Source organism: Mercenaria mercenaria, unplaced genomic scaffold (assembly GCF_021730395.1).
Source record: "Mercenaria mercenaria strain notata unplaced genomic scaffold, MADL_Memer_1 contig_3874, whole genome shotgun sequence".
In the NCBI taxonomy this organism is placed as follows: domain Eukaryota; kingdom Metazoa; phylum Mollusca; class Bivalvia; order Venerida; family Veneridae; genus Mercenaria; species Mercenaria mercenaria.
Genome location: NW_026462056.1, coordinates 32835 through 60461, shown reverse-complemented (window position 1 = coordinate 60461; position 27627 = coordinate 32835). Strand labels below are relative to the sequence as shown.

Here is a 27627-nt window from a genome sequence, read left to right as displayed (position 1 = left end):
GAGATATGTCACATGATATCGATGAGACTTGACTTACGTTGGAACGTAGTTCTCCTGGAGTGGTATGTTGTGTTGCTAAGTTTAAGCAGTTTACGTATGGTAACGTAGTTAATGATAACAATACGATCGGCTAGCAAGCAGTGTGATATATGTAATTATAAGATGAGCCTAAGATAGAAATACATTACGCCGTCTAGAGTAATGTACCATTTACTTGATTACATTGTTGAATTCGGTAATATTAAAAAGAAAATGTGACATGTGCATAGGTACACTTGGTAAAGTACACAAACATGAAGAGTCAGTCAGTGTATTATTTCTTTTTTACTTTTTTGTTTAATGTAATTATACCCCCACCAAACATCTTGGGGTGGGTGCTATATAGGAGTCAGTTTGGCATGTCCCGTCCCGTCCCGTCGCGTCCTGTCCCGAAATCTGTATGCTAGGAAGGAATTTAATTTAACTTCCCATTATTATTCCTCAAGACCAAATGACGTGTTGAACACGTCACCTTTGCCTGATGGTCAAAGGTCAAGGTCATAATTCAAGGTCAAAGGTTAGATATTTGGTTATGGTTCCATAGCTTCTATGTGCCTTGAAGGGTTTTATTACTAAATGGATTTGATTCAAACTTAAAATAGTTGTTCAACATCATCACCCATATCATATGACACAACGGCCATAACTCTTGCACCAATATTTCATAAATTGCCCCCTTTTTACTTAGAATTTCAGGTTAAAGTTTTGAAACACTTTCACTCTATCTCATTTATTACTAAATGGATTCGATTCAAACTTAAAATAGATGTTCCACCAACATCATATGACACAAGATGCATAACTCTGACACCAATTTTTTATGAATTAAGCCCTCTTTTACTTAGAATTTAAGGTTAATTTTGATGCAATTTCGCTATATCTCAGTTATTACGAAATGCATTTCATTCAAACTTAAAGTAGTTGTTTCACATCATCACCCACATCATATGACACAAGGTGCATAACTCTTGCACCAATATTTCCTGAATTATGCCCCTTTTTTTGCTTGGAATTATACCTTATATAATGTTTTGATACACTTTATCTGTACCTCTCTTATTATTTGATATTTTTAACACTGACTCAAGCTATGTGATTAAACACTCCAATGACATTTCTTGACAGAATTAAGTGTTTTTGGTACACAGGTATAACATCATAAAATACAGGTAAAGTTTGAGTTTGGCTACAAACAACCAATTTTTTATGTAGTATGGCCCCTTTTCAAGTTAAAATTTGCCAAATTCATTGTTGCCGGACAATAACTGACGAAAGGATTGACAGATTTAGATACATTTTGGTACACAGGTTTAACATCATAAAATACAAGTCAAGTTCGATTAAAATTGCACCTTCTTGTGGCCATGTCTTTCTTATGGTTGCCATTCATCCGTGACCAGACCGTATTGTGGGGGTATTTGTCACTCCTGTGACAGTTCTAGTTTTATTAGTCCCCTACTGGTTGAAAGCCAGTTTCGGGGACTATAGGTTTGCGCTTTTCCGTCTGTGCGTCCGTCCGCAATTTCTTGTCCTGCCCTTAAGCTCTTTCATTCATCAAGGGATTTTGATATTACTTCGCACTAATGTTTCCCATGATGAGACGTGTCATGCGCAAGACCAGGACTCCTAGCTCAAAGGTCAAGGTCAAAATTGGAGGTCAAAAGTCAAAAAGGTTACTTTACCTGTCCGGTCCATAACTGTTCTATCCGTGAAGGGATTAAAAAAAGTTTTGGCACAAATATACCCGATAATAAGACAATATGTCATGCACAACTTTCAGACTCCTAGCTTTAAGGTCAATGTCACACTAGGCATTTAAATGTTAACATGGCATGAACAGGGTCTGTTTCGTGTCCGGTACATAACTGTCATTCATCAATTTGTTTCAGTATTACTTGGCACAGTTGTTCCCTCCATGATAAATTGGTGTGTCATGCAAAAACCTGGACCCCTAGCTCAAAGGTCAAGGACACAATAAGAGGTCAGAGGTCAACACGTTTTCTTCCATATCCGGTCAATAACTCTACCATCCATGAAGGGATTTTAATATTTCCTGGCACAAATGTACCCCATAATAAGACAATGTGTCCTAGCTCTAAGGTCAGTGTCACACTTGGCAGTCAAATATTAACGTGGCATGTACAGGATCTGTTTCGTGTCCGGTCCAAAACTCTGTTCTCCATCAAAGAATACAATATAACTTGGCATTAATGTTTCCTTTGATGAGACGACATGCCATGCGCAACACCCAGAACCCTAGCTTAAATGTCAAGGTCACACTTGTAGATCAAAAGTAAATAGTTTTTTTCCTGTCCAGTCTATCCCCTGGATGAGACAACCCGTTATGTCCAAAACCTGGACCCTTAACTGAAATGTCAAGGTCACTTACACTTGGAAGTCAAAGGCCAAAAAAGATTTTACCTGTGCTGTTTGTGATTAAACAATCGGTAAAGGGATTTTAATATTACTTGGCACAAATGTACCCCATGATAAGACAATGTGTTATGCGCAAACCCATATCCCTAACTTAAAAGACAAGGTCACACTTACAGGTCAAAGGTCGATAGTTTTTTTTCTGTATGATCAATAACCCTATCATCCATGAAGGGATTTTAATATTACTTAGCATAAATGTTTTCCATAATGAGACAATTTGCCTTACACAAACCCTTATCCCTAACTCGAAAGGTCAAGGTCAGTGTCGGAGGTCAAAAGTCAATAAGAATTTTTTCCTTTATTGTTAACAGCTCTGTCATTAATTAAGGGATTTTAATATTACTTGACACAAATGTTACCCATAATTAGACAATTGTCATGTACAATACCCAGACCCCTAGTGCAAAGGCCAATGCCACACATGAAGGTCAAATGTCAACATTGATCATTTTCTTTCCAGTCTGTAAAATATGTTTATATAACCTCATGTGTCATATGGACCAAATTAAAAAAATGCTGGTGTATTTTCTTCTGAATTATTTCCCTTTTATATGATTTCTTACATTTTTCCTCCTATTTTCCCACCAATATCAAAATTGACATTAAATACTTTTTTTTATATTTATAGATGTTATGAAACAATCAGCAACTGTAAATGTTTGTACATATGCAAAATTTAATCCAAGTTTTGTGTTTAACATATTGTAAATTTATTAAAATATTATTATACATCATTGAATTATATCAGATCCTTATGTTATACTGCAGTAGAGAAAATTAGGTGCCTTCCAGTAGGGTACTTTGTATTACATGGCAAAACTTCATTCACTTGTTGTTGCTTTTTTTCTGGTATTCTAGACAGATGCACAAACACGTAGGAAAAGTCTTTACAGACCCGAAGACGTAAGTACTAGAAGGCAAAACACATTTTATTTCCTCGGAACCTATAGTTGTTAAATTGTTATGTAATTGAGATAAATGAATAAAGACAAAATTCTAAAGACAAATTGCCTAAATCAACTATCAGATTTATTGACCGTTATTCATTCTTGAACATGACCAAATGTAATGTTATTTCTCTACTTTTGGGGGCCTCCGTGGCCGAGTGGTTAGAGTCGTTGACTTCAAACCATTTGCCCCTCATCGATGTGGGTTCGAAACCTCATTTGGGGCGTAGAATTCTTCACGTGAGGAAGCCATCCAGCTGGCTTACGGAAGGTCGGTGGTTCTACCCAGGTGCCCGCTCGTGATGAAATAGTGCACGGAGGGGCACCTGGGGTCTTCCTCCACCATTAAAGCTGGAAAGTCGCCATATGACCTAAAATTGTGTCGGTGCGACGTTAAACCCAACAAAATAAATAAATAAATAAATTTCTCTACTTTTATCATAATAGATATAACACGGGATCAAAACAAACACAAAGGAATACAAGTACGCTTCGGAACAGTCAGTGACAAAATAACCAACACGATAGAGTTCAATTAAAAAAACCGCCCTCTTTAATTCCCACTTTGTTCCTAAATTAAAGCTGAGGATAATGTAACCCGCCCGGACAATCCCTAACATAAGTAAAGGTCACTATGTAAACGAACTGAATTTCCTGAAATTGTGCCCACCTCCCTTTTTTTCAGCGAGCACTTAGCTTTGCCCTTGTCCGTCCGCCCAAATTCGTGTCGCAAATATCTAAAAATTAAAGTATTTGACCTAAATTCAACAAACATTTCAGGAGTGTCATTCAGCATGTGCAATTTTGCACCTGGTGTTTAAATTCGAATTTCACACAGCCAGCCCAGAGTTGCGTACCTTGACTTGGTCAAAAATATGTCCGTTCGTCCAAATCTATATCTCAAAAGAAAGGATTTGACCCAAAGTCATCAAACTACAAAGGATTGTCATTTAGCATATGGAATTGTACACCTGGTGGATTGTTTGTTTGGAATTCCACACAGCCAGTCCAGAGTTATAGCCCTTTAGTCAAAAATATGCTGAGAAAGGGCCTAAAAGTGTATGTCGCATGTATCTCAAAAAGTATTTGACCTAGGATTTGAAACATTATAGGAATATTACTAAGCATTTGAACTTGTGCACATGGGGTTTTGTATGAAACTTTATTCAGCCAGACTAGAGTTATGGACTTTGACTTAGTCAAAATATACATAAAGGAGCATAAACATTTGGTGTCGCAAGCACCTTTATACGTACAGGCAATATTATAGGAATAGTATTTAGAATGTAAAATTGTTCACCGGGAGTTTTGTTTGGGATTTTTGTCGCTTAGACCAGAATTAAGGCAATTTTGTTAGTGAAAGATATGCATAAATGGCAAACAAGTTTGTATCGCATTTACATTGTATCTCAACTTGTTTATACTAGTATTTGACAAAGAGACATAAAACATTAGAGGATCATTATATAGCATATGAAGTTATGCTCCTGGTGTTCTGTTTGGGATTTCACTTAGCCAGATCAGAGTTATGGTCCTTGATTTAATTAAAATAGACATAAAATGCTTAAAGGTTTGTGTTGCAAATATCTTAAAAATATTTAACACAGAGTCATGAAACCATGAAGGAATATTACTCAGCATATGAATTTATTTGTGCACTTCAGTTTTTTTTATTTTACTTTGCAAGACCAGAGTTATGGCACTTGACTTAGTCAAAATATGCACTAAGGGCATAAATGGTTGTGTCCCATGTATCTCAAAACGTATTTGACCTAGTGTCATAAACCATTAGAGAATTGTTACGTAGCATAATAGTTGAGCATCTGAGTATCTGGTGTTCTGTTTGTAATTTCACTCAGCCAGACCAGAGTGATGGTTCTTGACTTAATTGAAAATACACATACAGTGCTTTAAAAGTGTATGTTGCGTATATCTAAAGGTTATTGAACCATGTATAGTGACAGGTGACAGGAAAGGGGGGATCACCAGTCCCTCATGGAAGCACTTCTAGTTTTCTATGTTTGGATCGCTTGAAACCCTTGATACTGTAGAGACTTTGCTCATCCCTGGCGTCTTCAAGCAATATTGTTTAGTACAAACAATTTGTAAATAGTTTATCATTAATACTTGGAATATATTTCAGAAAGAGGAATGGCGAATCGACACGAAATTTGACGATAACGATATAGATCTCTATTCTGAGTACGGAAACTTGCAACAGTACTCCAGGTCTGATGGTAAGGTTGTGTCTTTCAAAGCTATGTCTTCCATCTTAAACTCAGATTTAAAGGACAAGGGTGGACTTATGTATGGAATAATGTGGCGATTTTCTACCTTTCTGTTTGCTCAAACTGCTTCCATTATAGTGCTAAATTATCAAATATCTAAATTTGTTATACATTTTGCTTAGAACATAAAACTGCCATATCTCATGCTTTTTGGTAAATGTCAAAAATGGGTGTACAATGCTGTGTGACTGCCTTTCGTTCCAGCATCCCTTGTAACTCCCTGTCCAGGAAAATAAAGTAAAAATCCAATTTTTTTTTTAAGAATAAAAGATATTTGACAGGTAACAACTTAAAAGCTACAGTGATCATTTTTACCTATATACCTGCATCAAGATTCTGAGAAAGCCAAAACTATATTTTATTTGAAATGTTGTAGGACTTATAAATAACATTAGGACATAAGAAAAAAGAAATGTAGTGATGAAATTGTAGTGTTTAACACTTAAATGTAATAGTTGTTTGTTTTTTTTTTCGTGAAGTTCTATCATATGATGTAAAATATTTATCAGAATAAGATGCAGTTTACGATGAAAAAGTATTCTGCGTAGTATGTGCAGAGTAAAGTAACATTAGGAATGGTAAACTTGATTTTTTGAGTAAAATAAAGCACAATTGAAAACAAGCCTTCATGTAAAATGTCACACCTTTTGGGTGCACAGGGAGCAAATTTAGCTCTCTTCAAATAAGAGGGATTATATTATTTTACTCATTGTAAGTCGGTCAGTCGGTAGACCATTTGGTTTCCGGTCATTAATTAGAGAATGCTTGGTCTTACAATGGTAACACTTCAAATGACTGACTATGGTCAGTAGATGACACCGACTGTAATAATTGATAATTGTCTGTTGTCAGTAATGATCTTGTTTTGGGGTCAGTGGGTCAAAGGTAAAAGTCACAGTGACCTCGATACTGAAAACAATTTTTACTCAGCAACTGCTTTTGTCTACAGTCGCCAGTGTCATAGAACTACTGCCTCTGGTCAATAAATGAACCCTCCTGTTTTGAGGGGCAGTGTATCAAAGATAAAAAATCCTGTTAAAATGTTGTTCAGTATTTCTAAGTAAATGTGTTTCGCTTAACCGTTAGTCTGGGACTGCCGTTTGTTAGAAACCTAGTTTTGGATGTATAATTCTTTATGTGAAGAAGCCATCCAGCTGGTTTACGGAAAGTCGATAGCTCTACCTTTGTGCCCGCCCATGACTTTAAATCTATAATATCTTTCCTCGAACAAATATACGCAAGAAACGCTTTAATTAAAGTCTTAATACAAAAACTAATTAGTGACTTATTGAGTTGGATTTTAAAGCAAATCGACACAAAAAGGTTTGATCAAAATTTGTCAAATAAATAAGCTTCTATACATATCTATATTTAATCCAGTTCCTCCTTAGGACAATTCGTGGATATAATTTTTTTACTATTGACTGGATTTTTGTCCAAATTCCACAAGTGTCTCTATTTCATCTCTGTCTACCACTACAACAGAACTGATAAACATTCCGAATCACCTATATTCCATTTAACTAAATGTTCCGAGAATACTGCATACACTTCACGACCTATATGATGAATTGTGTGACTTTTTTATTCTTGCCTTCTAAGAAACATGACCAAATAGTTTTGAATCAATAGATGATTTGACATTATCTTCCTCTTCACACCTGAATGCAGAGGTCGGATTTGCGATAACTATGTTGAAACAATCTCCATTTATCTCCATTATCGAACTTAATACTGAGTCGTCTGGGGTTCATATCATTGGGTGCCCCTTGCTGGCGGGGTGGGAGACAGATAATACCAACTGTATCCCCATGCAGAGGGGTACGACTCCCTGGAAAATAAAACAATCAGTTTGTCATGAATTGAAGTCCTGGATATCGAGGTGCTCCAAACCACATTGAGGAGGTGATGCATGTTTGTATTCATGAGTGCATCCCCTAATCTTTGACCTCTAATTCGGTGTAGAACTTTTTGAGCGGTTGTATCCGCTCGATACGATTAATCGGTTAGTCATGTCAAACACTAGTCAATCACACATTTACGCGTACATCTTCTGCTCTTTCATGTTATATTGCATCTAAATCTTTTCATATTAGATTCCACAGCTATTTGTAGATTTTAAGCAAATAGACTTTACACAAATTCCAATGTAATTTCATTCTGTAGCCATATTTTACTACATTCAGCAAACTTCGCATTACGTTCACACAAAAATATTATACATTTCGTTGTAGTGTGTTTTTCATTCTTTTTCTTGAAGGTGTTGGCTTAGAGCAAGTCGGTTAGGTAAAATAGAAATCGGTTGTTCTGCAATACAACTGGTAATAAAAAAATTGTAAAATATTTGTCCGAATATATCACTACAGTATCCCTTACATGTATAGGCAAGATATGCGCCCGGTTTAAATGCCCCTTTGCTCTGCGGTGGATGGGGCTGCGAATGATGAATTTGGACAATAAAAATGAACGATTGCACTGAGGCGGCATGGAAGGAGAGAAATCGTTTACATCTAATACAGCACATCAAAGATTTTTTCTTACTCAATCTAGTGATGAAAATTTTAACATGAGAGGCATCTCTCCTATTGTCATTGAGAAAATACTCGAGAGTATAGCTGGTGTATGGAAATAAGGCAAGAACTTACGTACAGTGGATTTTAAATGAAAGAGCAGCACATACACTAGTGTACTTGGCATAACATCCTTTTGCAACAATCCGTGTAAATGTATTGCACAACATACTAAAGTCCTCAAAAGGAGAGGGAAGTGTATGTGTGTGTGGTGGTGGGGGGGGGGGGGGGGGGGTCATTTGTTGTTCTGATGGTGTCAGCAATCAAAGCAATCTGCCAAAACACTATAATTCTTACTTTTGGCATTCTGTTTCTTTCTTCATTTCTAAACGCTGGCTATCTGCTTACGAAAGTTACAACATATATATACAAATCCTCTTCAATGCTACAACTGTTTTAAGTTCGGGAAGAACGAATCAAGATGCAAATGACAGTTGATTTGTCCAAAAAGCAGCAAAATGGTCATTCTTATGATCGTGACACTTGTAGTCGTCCTTTGTATTGTGCATATTGCAGCGAACAACACTCAGCGAAAAAACAACAACAACAGAACAATGATAAATATCCAACAGGAAAAAGTTCCAAAAACGCAGCCTCCCAAAAGCGCAACCCAGCACGATCAACATACACTCACACAAAACAAATACAGGAGGACAAAACGAGCAAATAAAGGAACACAGTGGGCACCGCTTTGGTACTGTCAGTGGCAAAAACACCATTGGGGCGCTTAAATCGGTTTGTGGTGCACCTGACCTCACTCTTACCCCCCCCCTCCATCATGTTCAAAAGTCACAGGACAGTGTATATAAAAATGATTCCCTGACACTGACAATGAAAATCTATAGCATGTTATATGAAACACTAAAAATGCTCTTGTACCAAAAAACTTCAGAAAATGGTAAACTTAAAAGTAAACCATTGCATAATGATAGTTCTGAAACGTAAAACGGTAAAAAATCAAGATACTCAACTATAGAAAATCTACAATCAGTTAAGATTTTACGAGCAAAAGCTGACAGAACTACTAAATTAGAAAAGAACGGCATTCCTACGATTCAAAACTTAATTCTATGTTATCGGTGAAAAACATGTTTCGTATATGTTTCATAAATTAAGTGAAAAGGAAAACCTTCAACTGTTTCTCACCTAACTATATCAGACCAATCTATTGCTTCTACAAAAGAAAACACTGCAAAAAAAAAAACAAGGACAAATATCAAACAGGGAATGCCACGAACCAAAAACGCAGCCTCTTCAAAACGAACCCCCAGCACGCAAAAGCGTGCACCACACACACACACACACACACACACACACACAAAGCCAACACACACACACTCGCACACGCACACGCACGCTCACGCACACGCGCACACACGCACACACACACACACACACATGCACACACAAAGCCAACACATAAGGACAAAACGAACAAACAATGGAACACAGTGGGGCACCGCCTTGGAACGGTCAGTGGCAAAAACACCACTGGGGAGCTTAAACCGGTTTATGGTGCGCACCCAACCTCACTCTTACCCCCACCATGTTCCAAAGACACGGGACAGTGTAAATAAAAGTAATCCCCTCCAGGTGAATCTCACACACGTAATGGAAACAAAAAGGCATGGCATGTAAAACACAAAAATGCTCGTGTATAAATATATAAAAAGCAAACCTTAAGAACCAAAAACGTATGTACTCAATGCCTTTTCAGAAGACAGAGCAACAAGAGAAACACCCTTAAGGGCCCGACGAAACAGGCCAGAAGACAAATATCAAAACAGTTCAGTCCTGGTAGGATTTAAAAACTGCTTCTCATAGAGTCCTCCCCCTCTTCCGTCAGACGCAATCAAAGAGGGAAGCGTAGTGTCCAACTGTAAACGGGTTGAACACTAAACATGCAGTATGTCTCAAAACATTTGGGTCGTAACCTCTTTTAATAAAACGTTTTATAATTTTACCAAATCCATTTGGAAAATTACCATGACCCAAGATCTTACGAAGTTTGTAAACCACATCCCCATAAAAAACGGGTTTAGAAATACCTTCTCGCAGAAGTGTCTTTAAATTACTATTGAATTTAAAAACTAAATCAGAATTACGATAGTAAAATTTAGCAAAATATTTACGCAATTTGTAATAACTGTAGCCTTGCTGAAGAAGTTTACTTTTAATATATTGATTTACGTTCATTGAAATTCTTGACATGACTACACGCTCTGGCAAACCGAATTAATTGAGAAATATATACCCCATAAGATGTAGCCTGAGGTACATCCCCATCCAAATGGGGAAAATTTACAATACTAAAATTAAAATAATCCCTCTTGTCATAAATTTTGGTATGTATAATATTGTCATAAATAGAGATGTAAATCTAAAAATGAAGCATCAGTATCCGAATTGTTAGTTTTAATTAACTGAAGCTCCCTAGGATAAAATTTAATAGTACCCACCAATTGACCAAAAAAACGGATTATCTATATTAAGAATATCATCCAGATAGCGTGATGTATTATTAAATGCAGTTATAATATCTGCCTGCGTATCTGGAGAAAGGCTCAACATAAAGTCTCTTTCATAACAATATAAAAAAAATCTGCGACAAGGGCTGCACAATTTGTTCCCATGGGAATACCAACAATTTGTCTAAAACTGCATTCCCAAACCTGATGTAAATGTTGTTCAATAAAAAGGAAAGGGCTTTATAAACTTCGTCACAGGTCCACATTGTATAATGTTTAATAATATTGCTAGTAAAAAAAGCTTTATCAAAATTGCAAGCGATAAATGTAGCATTCTCTCTGGCAAAAGTCTTTTGAATTAGGGCAGTTAGTTTGTCATTTATTAAGTTATGTGGTAAAGTGGTATTCAAAGTAGAAAAATCGTATGTACTGACTGTAGATACCTTGTAATTATTAATTTTCAACTTATCCAGGATTTCGCCAGAATTTTTAATCGACCAAAATAAGTGTTTAACAGAGTTTTCGTATACTTTCCACGTGGGCTTTCACAGCAGTTAGACATGATGTTAAAAGTTTTGAAATATTTGTAGTTGTACAAGAGCTAGAATTAGCGATGAAGCGAGCTTTATATGGTTGTTTATGCAATTTAGGAATCCAGTACATGGTCGGTAGTTTAATTTGATGATCGTCTATACGAACTTTTAAATAAGAAACTTCAGTGATGTGATCAGTGACCAACTTATTTTCAACAGAAGGACTCAATGTATAAGTTTTAGTGTTATTTAGTTCGTTTTGTAAAACATTAATATAATGTAGGCGTCAAATGATGATAATATTGTTGGCCGCCTTGTCTGCTGGAACCAAGACATACTTAGAATGAAATTCTTGGATTTCCTTTTTCAAATGTCTTAAAGTAAACTTTTGTTTTGGTGGTAGTAGGTGTTCATTAGTTTGATAAAATTTTATTCGAGAATCAACAATGTTAAAAATATACACTCGATGTATTTTTTTTCTTTGGCAAATAGCATAGCACAACTAATCATCTCTCAGCCTGCAATATTTTCATTAATGTCGTATTGGGCGACCTGTTGTTTTTCACTCTATTTCAATATTCATATTTCATATTTTTATCTGGTCGAATTTTTAAAGTGCGTGTTAGTTTTACCCTTTCAGACTCTTTTCAGCAGGAACGTGGCGTTCCGCAAGGTTGTACTGTATATCATTTATCCTTTTTAGCATTTAGATTAATAATATAGTGAAATGTTTGTCACCAGAGGAGACTGTTCGTGATATTTCAACGTTATTTTTATGTTGTCGTTCGAAAAATATGCATACTATTGAAGTCCAATAACAGCAGTGCTTGGATAAAGTTCAAACTTGGGCCACGGAATTTTTCTTTTAATTTTCATACTTGAAAACTCAGTCTTTCCTGAGCCTGTTAATAACGGAGCAAAGTTTCTTATATTTGATAAAAAAATCTTTATTTTATACCACATATAGAATATTAAAAAGCTTTAAATCTTTTAAACTTACAACGCTTTGATTAGATACAATATATATTACGATTGTATTATTTATGCTTTGGCAAGATAATCTAAGAAAAGTTTGATACCATTCACAATCAAGTTCTTCGTATTGCTAAAGGTGCATTTAGAACATTATCAGTTTAATGTTTGTATGCAGGAGCAAATAAACACTGTCTTTACACACTACGAGAAAAATTCACATTGCAATATGCTTTAAAACACTGGTAACGTTGCTCATAAGTTATCAGTTATAAAACTAAACATTTCGATCAGAAAACAACACAAAATATCCGAAATGAATCCTGAATTATTTAATTCGGAATTTTATGCTATCAAATCGACATACAAGGATTATTTTCCAGTTTATATTGATGGTTCAAAGGGCGATTTAAAGGTATTTAAAGGTATGCCGTGCTGCCGTTAGGCGCCTTCATTTATCAAAATTACGTTTGCCAAGTAATATAAATAAATCCCTAAATTTTATATCAAAATGCTGTGAAGACAAGTTTATTATCTTTTCCTGCTCAGTTCCTGTTTTGCAGTCCATTAATAAAGGACATATGGAATATCGTTTTATTCAGATAAACTTCTCAGGGTTAACACGAACTATCTTTTAGAAAGTCAACCATATTTTTTGAATTCCAGATCAGTTGGTATTAATGGTAACAAAGATGTTGATAAGTCCCTTTTTACCTCATACTAATTTGAAATTACCATATACTGATATTAAATCGAATGGTAATACATATGTTATTTCTAGATTGCATTCTTGAAGGAACAAGGCCTCGTTCAAAAATGTTCACGTTAATTGGATACCACAAAGAGGGCATATTTGTTTGCAAGGACATTTGACTTAATTAATCAGTGTTGTTATATTTTCAGTAGAATTCCGCTTATGCCAGTGCTAGGGGCCATGAGAGATGTTGCACTTCCATTATCTCTCATGAACTGAGTTTGCTATTATTTCCAAATGATTTACATATTTTATTAACTATCACAACAACAATCTTTAAGTGACGGCCCCATACTAGGAATCAGTGTTGTTACATTTTCTAGTTCTTTGGGGGCATGGATTCAATTCAATAGCAATGTATCAGATTCAAAGACGTAAGACATTCATTGGTTTACAAAAGAAATGAGAGAACATCCTTGCACGTGAATGAGTTTGCAGACAGGCTAAAAGAGCACCAAAACAGTGGCAAAAAATTTGAACAGTAATTAAAGAAGAAGTATTGCTGAAACATAAAACGAATCTGAAAAAATTACTTAAAATGTCCGACAACGTTAAACCAGGGTGGTCAACCCAATTGACTTTTGGATACCGTAAACACGGAGAAAACGTCCCGATTCAGGTAAAATTTTGTCTATAGCTCTTTTATTATTAAACGGATTTTCATAAGATAAAGAGCATTGAAGACAGCGAAATAAGTGCTTTCATCCACATGAAACGTCTACAATCAGATCTTTTCTCAATGCAGATGTGTGTAAGTTATCTACACAGTTAGTCCACGGAAAAGCAGTTGGTCGGAGTGTTTGAAAAAAAAAACTATCAAGAATTGATGGCAGACGCTTTGAGCGGGCGAAAGCACCCATTTTGTTGTCTTCGACGCACTTTATTTTATGAAAATCCGTCAAGTAATAAGGAAAATGTGGGTAAATGTTAAATGAATCGCGACGTTTCCGTGTGTATGGTATTCAAAAGTCATGTGGTTTGACCACCTTTAACATTTGGTTCCATATCGTCACACAAAAAAACCCTCTAAAATTCTTTATTTCAATTACAAATATGATACCATCCTTCCAGTTCATGGTTTAAATTCCTGGCGAGGTACGTTAAATGTTTCGCAGAGCAGACGAATATTGATGAATAAGAACTTGAAGTTTTGCTCTCCCAGCTCATTGTCGTTTGTTTAAATTAATGTAATACTAAATCCATCTGAAACCGAACACATCCTTAGATTATTACAAGATATTAAGGCACCAATACCAACAGTTTCTCACGACCTATACAAAGTTCTACAGTATATCGTGGAGACAAGGTGATTTTAAGTCGTTGCTAAATACATGATCTTTTAAAAAGTTAGGTTTTGCCACAGAACAATTATTATCAACACCAAAACTAAAGAGCACGTTGAATTCAGGCATTTATAAAAATGTAAACTGTTCATCGTTTGCATGAGCATATCGTTTTTCCCTGATAATTTTACACACAATTTCGGTCCAATGTGGTTATAGGTGGACTGCACTGTATACAATTTAGTCTAGTTTAGTGCAGTTCAACATCTCAACTCTTAAATTCGTTCACGGAATATAGTTTTCCTAAAAACTGACAACACTTATATTGCAAACACATTCTTTGATGGGTGATACCAGTGAGCAAATTCCATGCCTGTTTTGACGATTATCAATTGTTTTGTTTCAGATGCTCCAACAATACCTGTCTCAGATGACCTTGATGCACATGATGATGCTCCAAAAGAACCTGCCTCAGGTGCAAGCAACGATGATGACTGTAGCTTCAGAAAGGAAGATAACTTAAAACTGTATGAAGAAACAAGGTAACTTTTATAATGATTGCCTTTTGATGATTTATATATAAGATGACATAGTAAAACAGTCCCAAGAATAAAATAATTACAGAATTATCTTCCGTTTTTGGTTGCAGACTAAATTGTATGTGTGTTTGTGAGGGATAGTTTGTTATCTGGTAATCTATTGGGATTAATTTTACACAATATATGATTTTCATATTGTTAAATGCTTTAAAGTAGTAAAGGGTTCGCCTTGATTATTTCTGGAGGTTTGTAAAGCATTCAAAATATGGTTCAGACATGTTTACTTAATCTTTGTGTGCTCAATTGCTATGCAATATAATTTCCAGTCATATTGTCCTCTACGATAAATGACTGAATTTAAAAGTCATTCTTCCTCCACCACTGTTTTGTGTAGGGAAGTTTTCAGTCACATGCTAATTTGTTGGGTTTAACGTCGCACCAACACAGTTATAGGTCATATGGCGACTTTCCAGCTGTGTTGGTGTAGGAAAATCCCAGGTGCCTATCCGTGCATTATTTCATCACGGCCTGTTGAAATATTGTTTAAAATTGTATTACACCAAACAAAAACAAAAACAGACAAGTCATTGCGAGATTTTATGGTTGTAACGAGGGGACCATACTTGTTGTATAATTTGGCTTTCCCGGTCTGCTTGTATAGCTCAGTAGTGAGAACTTGTGTTCACCAACCTGTCTAGATATAGCAAGTTTGTTATATTTACGGGTCCTTTGTGGCTTAGATTACAGTCAGTTTATCTGTATGAAAGAGGTTCGCTTAAACCGGTGTTAGAGGGCGTCAGTACTCTTCTGCCATCTGTTGACGTTAATCATGAAGAACATTCATTTTACTGTTATACAAATAGAAACCCGCTTAAGCCTGTGCTAAGGGGCGTAAGGGATATTCTCCATTTCCTTACCTCTAAGGAAAAGACGCGATCTGACCGAGTCTGCTCTTACTTTGCTTAGTTGCGTCCAATACTTCCAAAGAATCCTCTTGAACATTTTATCGATTCTGAGAAAAGGTTAAGCGTCATTTCTTTCCCACCTCTGATTCATGTCGGGAAATTGTCTGTCACTTGCTCTGAATAAGTTTGTAATGGAACACACCAAAATATCTGTTCTAAAAACGCTTTAACTTAAGAAAACAAAATAGAAAAATACACAAACCACCATTTTTAAGCATTTAAGTATAGTCTTATAACTGATATACTGTTGAAAAAACATAGTTTGTCTAAATTTCCAACAACCAAATGCGTACCTTTGCATTGATGCGTGATTGCCACATATATATGAAATTAAGATGGTTCGCGGTAGTTTTATCCCAAAGTCGTGTTTGTTGTTACTGCGCTTTTCTAATAGCATACAAGTCAAAGAATTCACTAAAACGTAGTGTACTCGAATAACATTTTAATTCATGAAATTGATGACAAGTAATTTATTTATGCAGACTGGATCTTTCCTTCGGTATCTAACACAAGTCAATGACTATTTTCATCTCCTCTGGCAAAACATTATCAAAATGTAAGTGCCAAAAGCTTTGCGGATTTTTGCTTACACAATGTCTGTATAAATCGAAAATGAAAATGATATCAAATCTTGAACTAGCTGATTATGATGAGATTCTTGCAACTTCCTTGACGAAAGCGGTGTATTCGAGAATGTGATAATCATTGCAAATATATCTGACAACATTCAATAGAATCTTTTTTATGTTCACTCCTATTTGTAGCTGATTTTGAGATTATTATTGCATGCTTTACATATGCCCTGTTCAATATTCACCTTTCCAATCATTTAAACTTAGTACAGTACAACTCTCAGTAAACTGTTCCTACACACGCCCCATACGATTGGCTAGTCATGCAAAACCGTATGAAATCACGCTTTAACACTTACATCTGCTATTTCGTGTTATATCTTTATCTTTTCATATTTACATTACACAAACATTTATAGTTGACAGTAAAACACACTGCACAAAAGCCAAAATTTACTACGTTCAGTAAACTTCACTACGTAAATACTATGTAAATATTTATCACTTTCGTAATATGCATTTTAGTTTCTATTTCCAAGAAGTTGATAACAAAGTGTCAGTCCGGCGTAGCAATCCCTTTTATCTTGCAATACAGCTGCTGCAAGATAGTAAAACACCTGTTTAAGTATTACTAACATGTATGAGCAGGATATCTGTTTATATGTTCACTTGTTGGACACCGCGGCGTGTCGGGCTGTGAGTGACCAATCTTATTTATATAAATATGGAAAACCAAAATAAAAAACCACCACATACCGAAACAAACACTGACGGCACGGAAGGAAAGAATCGTCACCAATAAAACATGTCCACAATTTCTCGTGTTTCAAACTACAAGTCCTTTAAATTGTTTGAAATTAGGCATAACATAAGACCCAAGTGTTGTTAATAACATGTTAATTTTTTCACAATTTAAATTTATGCAAAGAATTTTCGAATTAAAAAAAAAAAAAAAAAAATAATATATATATATATATATCTTTTAATTTTACTACTTCACTCTGCTTTAAAAAATGTCACAAAATTACGCATAAACGTTGTGCATTTCCAAAACGACTGAATACAATTGTTGAAGTTTTTTTTTCGAGCAAATGGATGAATATCACACAAATATTAGATGTTCTTTTTAGTTATGACACGTAGATATGTTGTTATTTTGTTTTCGATTCTAGGTATTTTACACTGGCACCAGACCAGAAAGACAATGCCACTGTTCATATTATACCCTATCCCTACGTATACTATAAGAACCATGGACATAAAGGGGAATAAGTTTAATAAATTCAATGTGGAAAGTCCCAAATGTAATATTCTTTTTATCGCAAGTTAGCTTTTCCTTCCGAAACATGAAAAATTCTACTTTCTTTACTATTATAAACAAGTCAATTTGTCCAACGTCACTACTATAAACGACGTCGACGTCAAAGTTTTATTACACTAGTGTATTATCATTTTATGTTATGGCTTTATTACACTCCCGGGACGTCAAACATGTCATAAAGTCAGACAGTTTATGGTGTCATTCGGTCAAACACATATTAAAGACTGAAAATGCACACCCAATCTCCTCCGACAGGACATCATAAGGACGGGGGCTGTTTTACAAATAATTTTTAGTTAGTAATGTTTAGTATTCTTAGTTAGTAATTTGTAATATATCAAATATACTTAAGCATACTTGCCTTCGACTTATCCCCATAACGGCTTTCTAGAATGCAATTTCACAGGAGTAATTGGTATTAAGGATATTATCGGTCTGTTACGTTTGAATATATTGCCTTTTGATGACCTCCTTCTAATTATATATCCACTATATCCTTTCATCAATTAAATGCATGGGGAGACACGTTTTTTCTTCTAAAAACTACTTCCAAGATGAACGAATCCAAGCCTATTGTAAAACACCTTTCAGTTATATATTTATCCAATTTCAATAGAACTATAAATTATAGATTGTGGTGTAAGATGGACAGAAAGGAAGCAGAAGAACAACTATTGATACCTGACACTCCTTCAGGAACGTTTCTCATAAGAGAATCTAGAGGTATTTGTTTTAAAGTCTAATCTTTAAACACGTGTTAATAAAAATGTAAATACTTTAGACTCCAAAACTGTGAAGTTTTATATAAAAAAATACTAAATGGTAAAAATGCATATATTCTACATCAACGTATGCGTACTTCCAAATAATGGTAACTAATTGTTCATATCTTCTGTACGTTTACTTTAAATTTACACTCTTATATAATAGTAAATTAAGTAAAATGAACCCTGAAAGTTGCAGAGACGGACTGTTTTCATTGATTGCTGAGCCAGTATATAGTTATAGCTTGGCGGTGTCTAAATATAACGAAGATCTATACAATGTACATGATGTGGCCTATATTTTTGTGGCTTTTCAGAGGGAAATTCCCTTGTGCTATCAATTAGAGACTTTGATCCAAAGACAAATAATGCGTATGTCAGACATTACAGAATATGTCGGACAAAGAACGGAGGATTCTATATCACACCAAAGAGACCTTTTGACAACATGCTTGATCTGATCTTCCACTACAGAAGTAATACAAACTCTGTTCCTTTCATAAAATATTATTCTTAAGGCCACACCAAAGTTAAAAGTTGTTCATCGGATTGTTTCTCAAAAAATTGGAGAGCCGAACGAAACACTTTTTAAATATTTTGTATTGTTTTTGAACAAAGCACGAGAAAAAAAAATATATATCGAATATCTATAAACATTTGACAGCAATACTTGGGACAAACATTTCAATCCACTGAACTAGACATTCAGTTAGATAAAAAAGAAATGTCAAAAGAATAAAGGAGAGAATACATTTTGTGAAGTTAAATGACACGCGAGATGATACCTAAAACACCTATCCCTTCCGTCCGCCCGAAGCTATATGTATGATATGGTTTGGTATATTTAAATAAAACATGGTAGAAATGTTATCCTGCAAGTTTCATTTTCAGAATGCATGAGTAAGAAAAGATTTACGGCCTTTTGTACATATATGTCCTTCACAGTGTTACAAAAATGATTACTATATGTGACTAGAACAACCCAGGGGACTTAAATTTGCTAACTTGAATTATTTAAAATACAATATTGTAACCTATAAAGATGAAAGTTATTATGACCAGAATATAATATGTAAAGTACAAATACCCTAAGTTATCACTAAAATATCTATTGAAATGTAAGATACATTAAACTTAAAGAATAGTAAGTGTGTGGCTAGAAAAATGTTTATTTATTGCCTTTTGCTGTAACGTTACACAATACATCAGGTTTGATGTGACTAGAATTAATGTAAAATACAATGGTGGAACTTTAAACATAGGAGAGGACTTAATGTGACTAGCAAAAGAATCATTCTTAGAAAATACATGACCCCTAATTTTCTCTTCATTTTATATCATTTTTATCATAACTCTTTAAAATGAGGTAATGATTTGTTCTCTGAAATGGGTCTAGCTATGTTTGGTAGCTCTTTAAAAAAATGTCAGTTTTATATAGAACATATAGGGAATAATATTTACTGATGTGTGACCTATGAAAACTCGCGGAACAGACGCCATTCTTCTCTGTAATGTCTAACACCCACGCCGTACCATCCAAAAAATGTTGCGCACCACCAAATTGTAACTTCAATTTTTTCGAGGGTGCGAGCGCATGCAACATATATATATATATATATATATATATATATATATATATATATATATATATATATATATATATATATATATATATATATGCAAATGTTGAACCAGTACGAATGTGTAGTACAATTCGGACTCGTATATAAAGCATCATTGAAACTAATCTTATTGGGTTAGTGGACATGCTGTGGCATGTGCGTGTTCGTTTGTACTGCTAGGCGCTTCGCCGTAATTAGTCTGGTATATTGTGGTGGTGGTTTAGTTCGTATAAATTCTCTCTACTAAATAATAATTTATAATGCAAACTTGCATCCTAGCGTATCTCACGTATGGGAAAGTCAACTGTTCTTAATATAATTATTTCCCTTAATGCAAAATATATTCAATGTATCCTCGAGATCCAGTTAACTTTCATAGAGAGAAAATATAGCTCTGGTCCCAATCAGTTATAAAGACTAAAAAGTCCCTACTGATTTGTTAGTACTCTCTACTATATATATAAATAAAATGACTTCACATGCCTTTCCAACAATATTTAATTATCAAAGTACAAATTAGTTTCGCCTATCAGCTCATCAGTGTACATACAATGTAACGTGACGTTACTATGCTAATGACGCGACGTCAATATAAAGGGACGTAATTCTGACGTTATTTTCTCAAAGGGGCGTAATAAACATTGTTATTAATTATTCAGGATTTAACTGTTACTGTAGTTTGTCAAGTTTTGGTTTAAAGCATTTTATAAAATAATTTTCTTTCGCTAACCTAGCTGAAGTACTATCTACTTTCATTTTAAAAAATGGGAACATTTGAAACTTTGGATCTTTCTTACTGCAAATATCTATATGATTACTTAGTGGTATTTGTCTAGTTGAAGGGTCTCTTATTTGTTGTGCGTGAATAGTTCTTCTTGTTATTAATTTATCGCCAGTTTGGCCAATATTCTCCTACAGTATTTAATTATAAAAATACAAACTAATTTCGCCTATCGGCTCATCTGTGTACATACAATGTAATGTGACGTTACTATGGTAATGACGCGACGTCAATATAAAGGGACGTAATTCTGACGTTATTTTCTCAAAGGGGCGTAATAAACATTTCCAACAGTATTTAATTATAAAAATACAAACTAGTTTCGCCTATCGGCTCATCAGTGTACATACAATGTAACGTGACGTTACTATGGTAATGACGCGATGTCAATATAAAGGGACGTAATTCTGACGTTATTTTCTCAAAGGGGTGTAATAAACACAGGATAGGCACGTGAAGTCATTTTATTTATTTGATCTATAAACTTTCATCTTGTGCCGAGTCTTTTCATTGTTAAGTATATATAAAAAGGATACGTGCGGCAAATCCGATGTACAACAAATTAATTTGGTGAGGTCTAATCAGGATTTTATAGACTGCCAACAATATATCTTTTTTTACATTTTTATTTGTTAATTGCTCTATATTTGTATTGTATATTTTTGAAATCATAAAATGCCACAACAGTCGTTTTACTGTTATACACATTTATGTCTGCACACAAAGGTTTACCATTCCTATTTGTTGTATTAGACTTGGAACGCCTCGCCTTCCTTTTTGTGATGATTTTCATTGCGTCAAGTATATATCAGAAATAGCTTAATGCATTTACAAGGTTTTGATTCACAATTAATAAAATTTGTCTGTGTGTCAATATGACTGTCTTATTGCCCGTCTGAGTGTTTGTCTCTTTTGATTGTCTTCTTGCTATTTTTCAGTGTCTGTTTTTCCTCTGTTTGTCAGCTGTAGCTTTATAACGGTTAATATTTGAACAATTTGTTTGTATTTACTTACGGCTGCTTCTTTGCAATGGTTTGGCAAATCAGATAAAATAAGAGTGACCAGAGTAATTTCCGTTAACTATGGAAAAATATATTTGTTGAAAGTGAGGTAGAAAAACATCAAGGGAAGAAGGTTTAGTTTGTTACATAGAAACTTTGTCAGTTTGTGAAGTTAAATGACACGCGAGATGATACCTAAAACACCTATCCCTTCCGTCCGCCCGAAGCTATATGTATGATATGGTTTGGTATATTTAAATAAAACATGGTAGAAATGTTATCCTGCAAGTTTCATTTTCAGAATGCATGAGTAAGAAAAGATTTACGGCCCTTTGTACATATTAACAATAATCAAAGATATCGCTGCATTTTGTGAGTCATGTCTCAAACATTGTGTAAGGATTTAAATAAAACATATTAGGAATGATAACTGCTTTAGGGATTGTGGCAAAGCAAGTTTCATTTAGATTGCTAGAAGAAGACAATATTTATGACCTTTTGTACTTTGAGTGTTTATTCCATCTTCTACCGGTCCGAAGTCATATCTCAGACTCAAACTATTTGAAGGATTTCAATGAAAAATGTTAGAAATATTTGATATTATAATGTACGAAATAGGACCCTGCAAGTTTCAGTCAGATTATTTGGGGTAGACAAGATTTACATTTGTACTATATGTCCTTAATAGACCTGGTATGTTGAAACCTGATTCTATTTATTCCGAAATGTACCGTTATATATACCTGGTATATGGGAACTTTCCTTTATTGGAATCTTGGAACGATCATGGATCATCAACAAATTAATGTTTCAACAAACCAGGTCATTTTGGGAATATATATATATATATAGTGTTTCAATTTCTGTCCTTCGGTAATCATGTGGTTAAAGGATTTCAATAACACGTTCGAATGATGTTAAATGTTATTGGTAATTGTGGCCCTGCAAATTGCAGTGAAATTGTTTGAGGAACACAAGAGTTATGGCCCTTAGTAATTATAAAGTTGTGGTTGTCAATTTTAAGTGCACTGTGGGTGGAGTTTATAGAAACGTGACTATAAAATGTGTAACTTAATACTATTGTTCTCTGTAAAATTTCAAACACTTAAACAAAAGAGTTTATACAGAAAATTTAGTAAAGAATATGTTCTTTTCTAAAATATCGAGGGTCAGATTGGGATAAGAAGATATATATTTTGCGAAATGATTTCTAAAACAAATTTGTTGATTACAGCAACATCACCAAAAATTAAGGTAAAAGAGCCCTATTCATGGGCATGTGATATAAGACATATACATTAATCTCATATACATAACAATGTTTAAAAGATTTTTGTCCGAGTTTTAATACATAATATCCACATAGATATTCCATTTCATGACTTCATTTCTATAACCTCTGTCTAGATTACAAGGTCAGTTGGTATGTATTTTTGTGGAGTTAGTGTCACCTTCATGAGGTATGGTTATTTATAACATTCCGACGACTAATGGCGAGTCATGCGTTTGTTTAAAAACAACTTCTAGTTTTGCTTGGTCGGTAATAATGCATCCAAAGTATCGTTTTGCTTGTTTGGTAATAATGCTTCCAAATGATCATTTTGCTTGTTTGTAAATAATGCTTCCAAGGACCTTTATGCTTGGTTGGTATTAATACTTCCAAAGGATAGTTCTGCTTGGCTTCCAAAGTATCATTTTGCTTGTTTGGTAATAATGCTTCCAATTGATCATTTTGATTGGCCGGTAATAATGCTTCCAAATGATCGTTCTGCTTGTTTGTTAATAATGCCAAAGAATCTTTCTGCTTGGTCGGTAAAACGCTTCCAAAGGATCATTCTGTTTGGTTGGTAATACTGTTTCTAAAGGATCGTTCTGCTTGATTGGTGATAATGCTTCCAAAGGATCGTTTTGCTTGGTTGGTAATAATGCTTCCAAACGGTCGTTCTGCTTGGTCAGTAATTATGCTTCCAAAAGATCATTCTGCTTGTTTGTTAATAATGCCAAAGAATCGTTCTGCTTGGTCGGTAAAACGCTTCCAAAGGATCATTCTGCTTGGTTGGTAATAATGTTTCTAAAGGATCGTTCTGCTTGGTCGGTAAAACGCTTCCAAAGGATCATTCTGCTTGGTTGGTAATAATGTTTCTGAAGGATCGTTCTGCTTGATTGGTGATAAATCTTCCAAAGGATCGTTTTGCTTGTTTGTTAATAATGCTTCCAAACGGTCGTTCTGCTTTGTCGGTAATTATGCCTCCAAATGATTGTTTTGTTTTGTTTGTAATAATGCTTTCAAAGGATCGAGTTGTTTGGTTGGGTATAATGCTCCCATTGGATCGTTTTGCTAGGTTTAAATATTAATGCTTCAAAAGGATCTATAGACTTTATCAACTATCACGACTGCAGCATTAAAGTTAAAACTATATGTCATAGTGAAAACGGCTAGTAGGAAAGTGCTTGGAAATACAGCCATCTAACTTGCTTCGAGTGACTGTTGTCAGTGTATTATTTCATATTCAAGGGGTCAGTAAGTACAGGCAAGGTCACAATGACCTCGGGAATGGTGACATTTTTTTCAATAATTGGATAACACTTTTTACAAACTTCATATGATACTTGTCTGTAGCTAGTAAAAATCTTCTATTGAGTTTGGTAGACATAGTGACATTGAGATAAAAATATCTGAGCAATAACTGGAGAACTCTAGGTTTCAATTTTTGTACAATAGTTATATGTTGACGATAGACTATCTCATTATTTTTTTAGTCACAAGGTCAATGTCAAAATGTCCTGGGTGCGCTTTATTCATCTCATATCAATAAACTGAGAATGCTTGTAATTACCTAACATAAAATTTTCTGAGGCTAGTATTGACCAAATGACTACTTTTTTATCATTATGTCGGAGGCAAACTCCTAAATTACTTGAGACTGATAGTTTCATAATAGGCCACCACGGAAGTCAAATGTGTTTTATAACCTGCTCGTCTTATTAAATACCATTCAAAGTCATTATTTATTACTCCACTAGGTAATGTAACGGACTTACTCTACGATAAGTTGAAGATTCCGGACACAGTGATTCAACCTCTTGTAGAGTTCAGGGAACTAGAGGTGTCGCGGGAGTCGGTGAAACTTCTCAAGAAACTTGGAAGTGGTAGTTTTGCAGAATTTTATCTTAGTAAGAACCTTCATGTATGATACTTTGAAGCCAAAACGGCTATTCCGTACGGAAATAAAGTCGTGGGTTTCGTTTCTTTAAAGCTCTTCGCACAAAGTTTGGGGGGATTTTTCAATATTCATTTACACTATGTTTGTCATAGAATGTATATATGGTACTGAAAAATGATAAAGTGGGTGAAAATAAAAGTTGGATATTGTTAAAAATGCAAGGAAAAGGTAATTTTTTATTATTATTTCAAAAGCGTTGCAACGATTTACAACCGTCTATTTTTGGTTATTTATAAGAATATCTTGCAAAAATCTTATGTCAGTAAGCTTGCACCACAAGAAACTTTCTCACGTTTTATGAGTTTTTGAAAGAAATTATTTTCTCGCCCAAATTGTGTGGGTTAGTCTTCGTTGGTATTAAATTTCGTGTATTGACCAAACCACGAAATCGACAAAATAGTCCCACATGAATATTAATGATATTGCAGTACTTAACTATAACTAGTACATTATTTTACCGAACAGAATTTTGTAACTCATGCAAATAACCAGAAGCAAGCGTGCACAAAAACCAGTTACTGTAACCAGGAAGGTCAAGTTCCTTGTCAATAACCGGATATTCTTTAAGGTACATAATACAGAACTCAATAAATGGCATTAATTATTGACGCTTTTAAAACTATTATTATTTAAATATAGATATAATTGTGCCAAAAAACCACTTAAGACACGCTTCATGTATTACCGTCTAATAAGTGTATTACATTCTAGGTAATTTGCTTAATACGGTAGACGTGGCTGTGAAAACATTGAAGCAAGGTCAGATGACGGCGGATGATTTCATGGCGGAGGCGAAGCTCATGCATCATTTAAGACATAATAAACTGGTACAGCTGATGGCAGTGTGTACAAAATCAGAACCTATCTACATTATAACTGAGCTCATGATTAATGGGACTCTAATAGATTATTTACGCTATGATAAGGGCAGAACCATTGACTTCAATTTATTAGCTTATATGGCTGGCCAGGTACGATAGAATTTCTGTATTCATGTGACAATTACTGATTAAAATACTTGTTTAAATCACCTGTCAGTTGCCGATTTCAAGTCAGTGCTTGTGCCTATCCTAGGTCTTATCTAAAACTATGTCAGATGCCTCCCTTTACTGCACAGCATTTTTTTTTATATCATCTAATGAATTTAAATCAAACTAATACAAACATGAACCTTGGCCCGAAGGTTGTGGCGACCATTTTACCTCACCAGAACATAACGTGATCAAAATGAGTTATTGTGACCACTCACAGTCTTCGTCCGTCCGTTCGTCTGTCTGTAAACATTTTCTTCGATCGACATCTCGGCTTAACCATTACTTATAAATTGATGAAGATTAGCCTGAATGTTTCTTGGATGGTCTTTTCCCATTATTTAGCATTTGCGCTTGGTTGCACAGTAGGACCACCCGATGTTAACGTAAAACGTAAAGTCGTAAAACGACATTCTCCCAAAAAGCTGGTCTAATTTTAAAATTATTTCACGTGTTCCTTAAATGACCCTTTGCCAAGGATGTGCAAATTATTTCATTCGTCAAAAACATGGTCGCCAGAAGGCCAGGTTACTTTCACCTAAATGTATACAGTAGAAATTTTAAAAATCCTTTTGTCAGAAACTGTGGCTCAGTAAAAATATGCAAATGTTCTCTGCTATGTTTGTTTGAGTATAGCCGAGCGTATAATACAATACCGCCAGAGCTTCATAAAAACCTTCTCTAAACAACATTTTCTTCTACACCGTTGTTCTTATTTTACTTTAATTTCACAGATATAGTTCTTGAGTGACCATTTGCTAAATGTGTTTGAATTATTCTGGATTGTCAATAAAAACATCACCACCACAGTTTACAATAGAGCAGTTTTCAAACGCCATTTCGTTTCCAACAACTTCTCCAATTTTGAAATAATTTCACAGGAATTTTTGGTTTTGGCGAGCATATGTTGAATTCATTAACAGCCATCTTCATTTGTCGGAAATGAACCAAGACTCGTGAGTGTCCAGTTTTCCCTAAGTGTCTCAGTCTGTTCTTCGCTTCTGAATTTGCAGACCAGTTTCAAAGTAATTTGACCGAAGTGTTTCTGTTTATACCAGTTTCAGCTGTGAAACTACAACAAAGTATTATGATACGCAATCACAGGCAGGATATATCAGTATTCACAGAAAACGTTGACCAGGTCCGAAGAGCGAAACACATTATATTGTAAATGATAATCACTACAAACCTCCAACAGGTGTTCCAATCTGAAATTGGCATTAGTTATATTTGTGTATTCAGATAGCAGATGGTATGGCGTATATGGAGACAAAGAACTATGTACACAGAAATCTGAGAGCTACTAATATTCTTGTTGGTGATCACAACAAAGTTAAGGTGGCAGGTTTTCGTCTTGCCAGATCAATTCATGAAAGTTTTGATGACGCGCATGGACGTATGTAAAATGTTTGTTCTATTTTTTTCCCGTTTTCTTTACTTTAACAACCTGATTCACCAAATATGTTCCTAGATGAGTTTTGACCTTATTTTTCAAGATACAGGTATAATAATCTAGA

At 34.8% G+C, this 27627-nt stretch overlaps 1 protein-coding gene across 1 annotated transcript in view; it reads left to right on the top strand.

Annotated features, from left to right (window-relative positions):
* Positions 1 to 27627, top strand: part of LOC123524572 (tyrosine-protein kinase SRK2-like) — a 65419-nt gene that overhangs the window by 12929 nt on the left and 24863 nt on the right. Inside the window, exons 2-9 of the mRNA XM_053534635.1 lie at positions 3334 to 3378; positions 5566 to 5659; positions 14697 to 14832; positions 18319 to 18410; positions 18769 to 18927; positions 24880 to 25029; positions 25791 to 26050; positions 27353 to 27506. Of these exons, the coding sequence (XP_053390610.1) occupies positions 3334 to 3378; positions 5566 to 5659; positions 14697 to 14832; positions 18319 to 18410; positions 18769 to 18927; positions 24880 to 25029; positions 25791 to 26050; positions 27353 to 27506 (1090 nt within the window). The remainder of the gene's footprint in view (positions 1 to 3333; positions 3379 to 5565; positions 5660 to 14696; positions 14833 to 18318; positions 18411 to 18768; positions 18928 to 24879; positions 25030 to 25790; positions 26051 to 27352; positions 27507 to 27627) is intronic.